This window comes from Pimephales promelas, chromosome 13, assembly GCF_988280905.1.
Source record: "Pimephales promelas chromosome 13, fPimPro1.hap1.1, whole genome shotgun sequence".
Classification (NCBI taxonomy): Eukaryota; Metazoa; Chordata; class Actinopteri; order Cypriniformes; family Leuciscidae; genus Pimephales; species Pimephales promelas.
In genome coordinates, this window is record NC_142781.1 from 28,841,342 (window position 1) to 28,851,839 (window position 10,498).

The 10,498-nt window shown below is 35.8% G+C and overlaps 2 protein-coding genes across 6 annotated transcripts in view; one reads left to right on the forward strand and one right to left on the reverse strand.

Annotated features, from left to right (window-relative positions):
* trdn (triadin) overlaps positions 1-7,669 on the forward strand; it is a 49,316-nt gene extending 41,647 nt beyond the window's left edge. The window contains exons 29-30 of one of the 2 annotated variants that reach the window (XM_089118834.1): positions 1,670-1,714; positions 3,605-7,669. In XM_089118834.1, the coding sequence (XP_088974960.1) occupies positions 1,670-1,714; positions 3,605-3,774 (215 nt within the window). In that variant the 3' untranslated portion in view covers positions 3,775-7,669. The remainder of the gene's footprint in view (positions 1-1,669; positions 1,715-3,604) is intronic. The other variant, XM_089118835.1, reaches the window with a different exon arrangement.
* Positions 1-10,498, reverse strand: part of nkain2 (sodium/potassium transporting ATPase interacting 2) — a 224,750-nt gene extending 214,252 nt beyond the window's left edge. For 3 of the 4 annotated variants that reach the window (XM_089118839.1, XM_089118838.1, XM_089118836.1), the window contains exons 1-2: positions 10,320-10,498; positions 9,946-10,078 (exon numbers count right to left, since the gene is read on the reverse strand). The gene's annotated coding sequence lies outside the window, so the exon portion shown is untranslated. Of the gene's footprint in view, positions 1-8,083; positions 8,411-9,945; positions 10,079-10,319 lie in introns of those variants that run through there. The other variant, XM_089118840.1, reaches the window with a different exon arrangement.

Consider the following 10,498-nt stretch of genomic DNA (forward strand, 5'->3'; position numbering starts at 1 on the left):
AGAAATAACTATGGAAGTCAATGGGGTCCATCGATATTCTTCAATATATATTTATTTGTGTTCAGCAGAAGAAATACATTCATAAAGGTTTGAAACAACTTGAGGGTGAGTAAATGATGACAGAATTTTTCATCTATTTACAGATTTTTTTTAATGCAGCTAGGGCTGGGCGATAAAACAATAACGATAATTATCGCGATATAATTTTTCTCGATAAACGATATCAAGAGGTCGATAAATGTTCGATAATGTTAATGCGCCAAAAGCGGAACGAAACTCATTTGAACCGCGCACGCCACACGGAGCATTTATCCGCTCGGCTCAAAGTCCAAACGGCAATGAGCGCAGCGCGAGCTCGCTGGAGCAGACGCGATTGCTTAGATCGTCTCGCTCAAAAAATCCAGCGAGAAGCGCTTGAGTTCAGCGAAGAACACAGATGTCAAGTTTAAACCAGTTTAGGGCAGATAAAACACCGCTGACAAAAAGGAGAAACACTGCGTGCAACGATCCAGTCAGAATCTGAATTGATACTGAATCCATTTAGCCTACCATGGATTTACTGTAAGGTTAGCCAAGTAATATTAACTGCACCATGAATGTGGGATATACATATTTAATGGTATAATATTATTAATGTTAATTATTTAACTGTTAGGCCACTGTTTTCATACAAATACCACAGAAACCATAAAGTTACATTTTGCCATGATAGTGAGGTGCTAAGTTATAGGCTATTCCTGGTTTTATCTGTGGTTATCATCTAAATGCATGAGACTGGATGACCAATGGTTAATTTTAATACAACTCAGTCAGAATATTACATTTTACCAAATAAAAATGTGGTCGTTACATTAAACCCATATCGCCCAGCCCTAAATGCAGCATGAAGTGGCAAATAAAGTCAAGTTACCTTTATTTAGTGCGTTATACAAAGCTTATTGTTTCAAAACAGTGATAAATAGAGAAATAAAAATCAGTGATGCAAACAGAATTCAATTCAGCTTTAAAGACAAAGACAATAGACAATCGAGTCACTTTTCAGCTCAAGTTAATTTAGTGTTGATTTAGTTTGCTTTTGAAACTGTAAGGCAAGGCAGCCCTGCTGTCAATTCAGTTCTAGTTTTGTTCTCATCCAATCAAATCAATATTACTGAATTTTAATCCCCACGGTTTGTGAATACCCACATTTGTGTTATTTCAGTGGCACTATACTCTTCAGATGGACATTTGTTACTATACTGTTATAGTTCACCAAGGAATTCTCTTTAATGTAAAAATGTGTTTCTCCTTGGCAAACTCAGGATTTTTGAGCATATATAATCCCACAAAGGTCTCAAGTGACTTTTTTTTTATTCGCAAGCCTGGTTTTCATCCATTTGAAGTAACTTTTGAAGGTCGCCGTTACTTTCAAATTCAAGTCTTCAACTCTGTCTCAGAGGGTGTTCGCAGATATCGCGGTCTACTGCTTGTACAAATTACTCCTCTGGGAACTGAGCTTTGTCATGTCACCTTATAACAACCCTGAAAACTAAAAGCCACATTAACAGATATTCCATCCATAACTGAAAGTATTTGCCATGTCATTTAAAGATTTGCTACAGCAGCATTTCATATTTTGTGTTGAAATGAGTATTTTTCTTAAATTTCTCTCTCTCTAACAACTAATTAGAAGAGCTGAAAGTGGAGGAAAATGTCACGGAGGACAAAAAGCCAGGTAAATTAATCTAATTCCACACCATACATTGCAGTATCGTAGTTTTTCCAGCAAAATCTTCCAGTGTAACAGAGTTTTGGAAACAGTACAATAATATGTTACATTGCAATAGTGTTGTCAAAAAACTCGGTACTTCGGTACCAAGTCGGTACTAAAAAAAAAAAAAAAAAATGTTACGGTACCAGCTTTTCTAGGTACCGAGTACCAGGTTAATCCAGTTCTTCTAGACGCGATGTCTGAAACGTGCACAGTTGCGTCCTCTTCATAACGCTGATATGGCTCTCTCTCTCTGAATCCACTTGTTGAAACGAAAGGAGGAAAGAGCCACATATGGAAATATTTTGGATTAGGCTAATGTCACGTTGCCATAAGAGGCCGATTACATGCAAATTCGCAATTTCAAATATAGGCGTGATTCAAGCGCGCTCCTAATAAAAACTCGTCAGAGCAAGCGCTTTGGAAAGAATAAGCACGCGCAAAAATATAATTAAAAAACACGCGCGACATGTGAACGGCCTCTAAAGTGCTTTCGGGGTAGTTTTACGAGTACATGAGCACAGTAGTATCTACCCGACACCAGAGTAGGCTACTGGTATTAGTATTATCATTTAATGTCAATGCCAGTTCTAGGCGTATTCTTGCCTTTATAACTCAGCAGGTTTAAAAAGCCTTTTTAAAATTAAATATGAATGCAGTTTTAGATTAATAAAAGGACAGTCAAGTCAAATAAAACATGTTTTATGGTAATGCTACAAAGATACCATTCATAAACATTACTTAGTTATCAACACATTGAGTGAACAATATATTTTTACAACATTAATTAATGTTTGAAAATGTTATTTATTACAAACACCTGATTGTTCATGTTTGTTCACTTAATTCAATGTGCATTAAATAAATAATGGATTAAAACTTTACAAACAACTTTAAAAATGTGTTAGTGTATACTATTGTTTATTTTAGGTCATTTTATCTAATCTTTTTCTAAAGTGTTTATAATACGAATGTACAGTTTCCATACTTGTAACCGTGATAAACACTTAAATATATGTAAATTTAAACTAAGCTTTGGTACCGAAATTGGTACCGAGAACCGTGAATTTTAACTGGTATCGGTACCGAATACTGAAATTTTGGTACCGTGACAACACTACATTGCAATATGGAATTTTACATAGCATGTAACAGGTAAATCTATGTAAATTTACTCACCCCCATGTCATCCAAGATATCCATGTCATTCTTTCTTCAGTCGAAAAGAAATTAAGTTTTTTGATGAAAACATTCCAGGATTTTTCTCCATATAATGGACTTCAATGGGAACCAAACGGTTCAAGGTCCAAAAGACAGTTTCAGTGCAAACTGCAAACTGTTCAAAGGGCTTTAAACGATTCCAGACGATGAATAAGGGTCTTATCAAGCGGAACGATCATTCATTAAAAAAAATCAATAACAAAGTTTAAGTTTTATAAGCTCAAATGCTCGCCTTGCTCTGTTCTGTGATGTGCTTTCGTGACTCTCCTGTTTGGTTGTGCTGAACTCGTTTATCAAAATGAACCAATCTTTTTTCGTGAAGTTTCCTGGAAAAACCCTGGAATGTTTTCATCAAAAACCTTAATTTCTTTTCGACTGAAGAAAGAATGACATGGATATCTTGGATGACATGGGGGTGAGTAGATTATCAGCAAGTTTTTTTAAAAGTGAATTACTCCTTTAATTGTAATTTGTATGTGTATAAGTATATATATACAGTATATATATATATATATATATATACACACACACACATACATAAAGTGTGTGTTTTGAACTGTTCAGTGTTTTTTTTGTTTTTTTTTTGTTTTTTTTTTTCCACCTGCTGAGAATCACTTGTTCTTTGTGTTAAAGGCAAGATACCATACTTCCAGTGCGTTTTAATGAGCACAAAATCCAGCCAATATCCACTGCGGCCCATGTCCCCTGCTATGAGTCCAGCTATTAACCCCAACATGATGAGAGCCATGATGGAGCAGAGGGCCGCTTTACTGCAGCAGAAAGCCCGTGCAAGTGGACAGTAACAGTTCGGCTCTGGCAGGTGTAAACTGCTTATGAACCGCTGTAAAAATACGCTGCTGCTGAGCTCTCAAGAGCTATTCACCTAAACCATCACAAAGACTAAATAACAAATGGAGGTCACTGGTTGTTCAATGAACACTCTCCATTCCTCCATAAGTGGCTTTTGAATCTAATCACAATTTCTCAATTTTTACAAAAATCACATACAATTACTTAAAAAAAATATAAATAAATTATAATGTACGTTTTGAAGTATATTTAATGTATAAGCGCCTGTCAAAGAAACGTTACTTTTTTTTTTTAAGTTCTTAAAACATCTGTTTACATTTGTTGCAGGGGAAATTCTGCTAGGGTTTTTTTTTTGTCACATTGTATAGAAGACTACTCAGCAGCTAAACACATTTAGAAGTGGTTAAATAATTTAAGTGTTTCTCTAAATATTCAGATATTTATTTTTTTATATGATCTCATTACGGAAAGGAATACTGCAGCACACATTCACTTAGGGCCTTATCTTTAGGCGCAGGCCATTTCCTTTGGCTCACTGGTAATAAGATTATGCGTAGTATGTCTGGGCTCTACCAGGGTCTGGGATCTTTCTGCATTTGTATGCAAAGCCATTAGAAAAAAGAAGGACGACATTTGGACCGAATCCGATTTCTATCTTAACCAATGAAATGAGCTTACAACCTTATAGAATTAAAAGAGACATTAAGAAATTAAGGCACACAAAAGCCTCTAAATAATGAAAGGCTTTCATTTTACTTGACTGGGACTTTTTTTTTAGTATCTCTTTAGTTAATTGAAACCCCCTACTGGGGTTATTAGATTTATGGTAGTGAATTTAATAGTGTATGAATATGTATAATATAATTTTTCATGTACAGGTAAAACCTAAACCAATTGTGCTATACTTGAGTACATAAAGTATACCGAAAATTCAGTGTTTTACATTATTTGTCCACCCTGCAATCGTTTTTCTTGTGTTTTTCGAACCGAATGGCCCTTTTGTTGATACACAATGTATAAAATCAATTAGGCTTGGCCTAAAATATCATGAGATTTTAATGCATTTACATTCATTGTTTTGTTGCTATATGGATGAGCCATTAAGTAATTATTATTAATAATATGATATACTGTAAGTAATAATTATTGGTAAAACTTTACAATAAGGTTTCATTAGTTAACATGAACAATACTTCTACACCATTTAGCAATTACTAATACATTTTTTAAGATCAAAAGTCACATGTGTTTACATTAATTAATTCACTGTGAACTACAATTAACATGTATGTTTTATTAACTAACATTAACAAAGGTTAATAAATGCTTTAAGGATATATTGCTTATTGTTTGCTCATGTTAGTTAATACATCGTTAACAAATGAGACCTTATTGTAAAGTGTTACTGAATTATTTTTAATCATTATTGGGATTATTGGATGTTATTTTAACATTTTTTTAATGTGGGTTGGACAATTAAATATTTATCTTATTTTGCTTACCAGTAAAAAATGACTTTCTAACTTAGTGTTTTTGTTTTTTTTTTCAGTACAAATATCTAAACATTCTTAAATCAAGATGTATTAAGAAGCAAAATTACTTGACATCAAGTCTTGTTTTCTAAAGTAAAATCTAAATAAATTGAATTCATGCTTAAATTAAGAAACAAAAAAAATCTGCCAATGGGGTCAGAAAAATAATCTTGTTTTCACTTTGAATTAAGTTTATTTTTCTGACCCCATTAGCAGATATTTTCTTATTTTTTTTAAACAAACTCACTTCATTATGATCAACTGTTCAGAAAACAAAATATCCTGAGTGTTTTTTACTCAAATAAATATATCTTGAGTTAAGAATGTTTTGATTTTTGTGCTGAAGAACAAGACAAAAATACAGAGTACAGATTTTTAGTACACAGTATACACGCCTGTTAAAAACCCCTTCCCTAGGTAGTCATCAAACAGTGTGTGGATTAACTGCAAAGTACAATAGTATGTTATTTAACTTTACTTTGACCAACAGTGATTTTCAAGATCTTAATCTGAAGTCACTGTCCATTCTTAGAGGCATCTTGTTCTTGTAACATTTCGTTCCGAGCGGGATTCAAACCAATGTTTCCAGTATGGGAGGCTGGTGCGCTAACAAGGACACTAAACACCGCAGCCTCTAGTGCACCTCTTGAGGCCAGGGGAGTGAGGTTTACTCGCGCAGCTTTACAAGTCTGCCTCATCACACAAACCTCCCTAAACCTCACGTCCCTCTGGGTCACGGCACCAACGTAACCCCTACGGTTCTACTCGCACCGCTCCAAGCTGGATTTGAACTGGGATCTCTGGCATAGGAGGCAGGCGCACTAACAAAGACACTAAAGACCATAGACTTTGGAGGCGAGAGGAGTGAGGTTTACACGCCCATCTCTTGCTAGCCTGCCTCCGTTACAGTCACCTCCCTAAACCTCACTTCCATCTGGGTCACGGCACCAACGTTACCCCTCTACTCGCACCGTTCCGAACAGGATTCGAACCGGCGAGTGCACTAACAAGGACGCTAAAAACTGTAGCCTCTAATGTCAGTCGCTACACTCTAAAAAAAAATGCTGGGTTGTTTGGGTCAAAGCAACCCTTGTTTGGTTCAAATATGGACAAACCCAACCATTGGGTTTAAAAATGCAATTGGGTTTGTGCACCACAAGATGAGTGTAGTTCTCTTCTTGAGCCCAGGGGAGTGAGGTTTATTCGCACAGGTCCGACTAGCTGGCCTCCATTACACAGGTTTGACAATTTCAACCTGAAATACTTTGTCTTATTCAAGAACACACTAGCGTGTGACATTTATTTTCAGTAATTTAAGGATCAGCAAGACCTAAAATACTGTATGTCCTTGAATGTCTTCTCATAATCAACAGAACAGCAGTGAAAAAAGAACACGAGAGAACAGCAAGGCTGATTTTTGAGTACCGCTGTGCATTTGGGCTGCATATTGTCATAGAAAGACTGCATAATGTTACTGTATGTAGTGATTGCAGCAGAAGGCTGTTTCTCTTTAATCAGGACATAGTGAGACAGTTAGCTGTAACTTTCTGACTTTGAACAGAAGTAGGCCGCAGAAATAATCTCACTTTGAAGTTGCAGCTTCCTGCAGAGAGGATGTTAACTGTACAGTGGATATTCCTAATATACAGTATATAAACAATGCAAATATTGGTGACCCTGAAAAACATGTATAAAACGGGACACCATTTTTGTCTGAAATTGAGAAAAATCACTGTCTTAGCTTAAATGAGAGACAGTTTACAGTGAAAACGCAATGTTTACGAGGTGGAACCTCAATTGTTGATTCTCAGAAGGCTTTGAGCTCCATAGATGTATAAAATCCAAAGTGTGGGGCTAAACATTTTATTTTATGTTTAATAAAGTTAAAGTTGTTGAATGTGTTTGGTATTTGCATGACTCCTGAGAATATTGCACATTTCAGTTTCTGATGTGTTAAATTAGCTTACTACACTGAATTTTAATGGAGGCTGCTAAAGACTTGTGCTGCTGATGACATTAGGTTGGGCACCTAGAACTTGTCAGCCTTATAATCTAAATTATGTTTAGTGTATTAAAGGATTGATCACTGTTTTTTTTTTTTCACAAAGTAGTGGGATTTTTTTGGTTTGATTTATTGGTTTTACTAGGGCATGTCAGATTGCTCCATAATTTGTCATCATGTCGCAGACCTAATTCAGTTCTAAATATGTCAAACTGTCATGTTCTTATGAATGTTGAATAAGATCTGTCAGTAGAACCAAAGGAAATTATTATTTTTTTTCATTCATTTGCATATTGCTGAATTCTATGTTGGAGCGGGAAAAATTCTGTTAATAAAGCAATTTCTTTGTGCAAATTTGTCTGACAGAATGTCTTTTTTCGTGTAGGCTACTTTTTAAAATGGATGAATTATGAATTTTTTTTGGACAATTAATGCGTCAAGCTAAATGTGTGCAAGCAATTATAAATAAAGGCTGCCTGTATTTTTTAGTCTATCGAGGTTTTGTTATGAATGTAACGTCAAAGTTGAGTGCATGTTTCTTCTTAATTGTTTTACTTCCCAATTGCTGTTTTTGACAAATTCATGTTGTACACAAAAATCTATATATAATATATCCATACACTGTTGTGGAAATCTGTGCAGTCAGCAAACAAATGGAAGCTAAATGTTTAGTTTACTGACTTAGTAAGTACGCTGCTACTGGTGAAACCACAGCTAGCTAATATGAGCTTGACTTTTTGGTCTTAAAAATGTTAAAAGGTCCCTTACCTTGCACGACAAAAACCAAAAGGCATCAAATCCACACAGAGGAAAGCCAAGGGCACACCAGGATATGATGAACAAATTTTTGAACCATTAGCAAGCATTAACTTGTAGCCTGTTCCTTTCAGCATAGCCACAACATGGGTTGAATTCAAAATAACATACTAGTAGCATGCATGGCAGGTAGTATTATGAGTAAATAGTAAGAGTAGTATGCTATTCGGAATAAATCCTCTGTTACCAAATGCCTTTTTAAAAATACTAGGCTGCATATTCTGCACGGTATTCAGCAATTCTAGTTCCATGTTTTTATGCTCTTCTTTGCTCATCTCTTAAATGCACAGTATAAGTTTCGCCACTAGAGGTCGCTTATTCAAAACAATAACAAAGGCGTAGCATGATGACTCCGGGAATGAGCGTGGAATCATGGGAATTGTTGTCTTCACCTCCACCGCCGATGGAAAACAATCTGACAGGACTGAGGATTGACAGAATTCCTGTTCATTGATTAGCAAAATGTATTAAAGTATTATAACCTTTCTGTGGAGCAGGGTAGAAAGATTGGGACATTTGCGTTTGTAACTCATACTTTGTTCCAGTTTCATTTGATCACTGAAATTCACATTGCAATATTGAAATTAGAACATATAATAAATGTGCAGTTAATTTTAAAATATGTTGTATGGTGGAGAAAAGGCTGTATTACTGTTACTACAAATAAAGCTGTTTCTGATTTTGCTGATGTTTCTCACAGTAAATCAAGACAAAAAGAGATTCAAACAATAAGACTAACCGTGTTGAGCTATGTAACAATGATTAGTTTTATGTCGATAATGGTATCCTTGCTAACCTGTCTAAAAACAAATCAAGGTACATGGCGATGCAGTGACAAGGGCAATACACTGGTTAAAATAGCAGATTTTTCTGGATCAAAACAATATTGGACACATTTGGCATAATGCAAGTACACAAGTCAACTAAATATAAAATTGTTCTTGTGGTTTTTTTTTTTATATTTTAATCCAAAAATCTTATGCATTCAAGCTATGTTATTCATAGCTGTAAATAAACATCTTGGAGATTCACAAAAAGACTCTTCATACCAGCAATTCTGAGCTGATTCTAATAATATTACAACACGGTTGTCTGGATAGACTTGGTAAGTCCATTCATATTTTTAATTGAATTATTCTCTTCAGTAGAAGCTGGTGAATAAATTCTTACTTTGCCGCTGTAATTCCCTCTAGTATGCCCTCTTCGAGCCCACATCTGTTGAGAGCAACATAAAACGAGTCCACTATTTTAAGACGAATTCTCTGTGGCTGGCTGCCTGGCTATAAAAAAAAAACATACACAATTTAAGCCAAGGTTCTGGATTCTAGGCCTCAGTCTGGATAAGTAGTGTGGCTCAAGCAGGTCACATCAGCTGATGGGCAGAGATATCTGGGTCAGCCAGAGAACTACATGATCGCAATGTGCTCCATTCTCTGAGCAGCTCTAAATAATACAGAGAGGTGGGACTTCTTTTTCTGTAGTGTATGAAAAAAACCAAAGCATTTTTAAGGTACACCCATGATAGACAGTATGCAAAAGTATATGTATATTCACTGTCTTCCAAATATATATATATATATAGTTTTTAATAGTAAAAATTAATAGTTTTTTAGCCTTTATAATTTTCAGCATCACTAATCCAGTCTTCAGTGTCAAATGATCCTTTAGAAATCATTCTGTTATGCTGATTTAGTGCTCAGAAATATTTCTTATTATTATCAGTTGAAAACTGACAGTTTCTGACAGCTACAACGACGGGACAATTCAATGCAGCACAGTAACGTTAAAATGGGAGCACAAAAAGGGGATATTACCTGTAGGCCCACAGCCTAGGCTTGATGACGTGGATGGACAATCCGTAAGGAACCCCACGTTCAGACCACACGACGGGCAAAACTTGGGAGCGTCCCCCAGTTGTTTGGCACAATACGGACAGAACAATTCAAACTAAAAAAATAAATAAATAGTTCAGATATCAGGACAATATTGTACAAACGCCAGTAATGCATCTATTTAATGACCAGACGCGAGTTTGCCGCGTCTAGCTAGCCTAGCTAGCCAGCTAACAACTTGGCAGACTAATAACTTACGTTATGGGGACAATAACTTAATATGTTAAAAACACACAAAACCACTTCGGTACCAGAGCACATCGACAAGTCTGTCATAATGAAAGAGAAACACTTACCTCTTGAGACAACAAAAGCACAGCGCACATTCAAAAAATAGCGCTAAAAGACAACCCGTTGAGACAACCGGATGGATGCGGGTCCGTCACTGATTATGGCCCCCCCGGAAACATTTCCGTTGTGTTTTTGCAGTTTGCAGTTCGTTTACTATTTGTTCGTGGTGCGAATATTTGCAGCG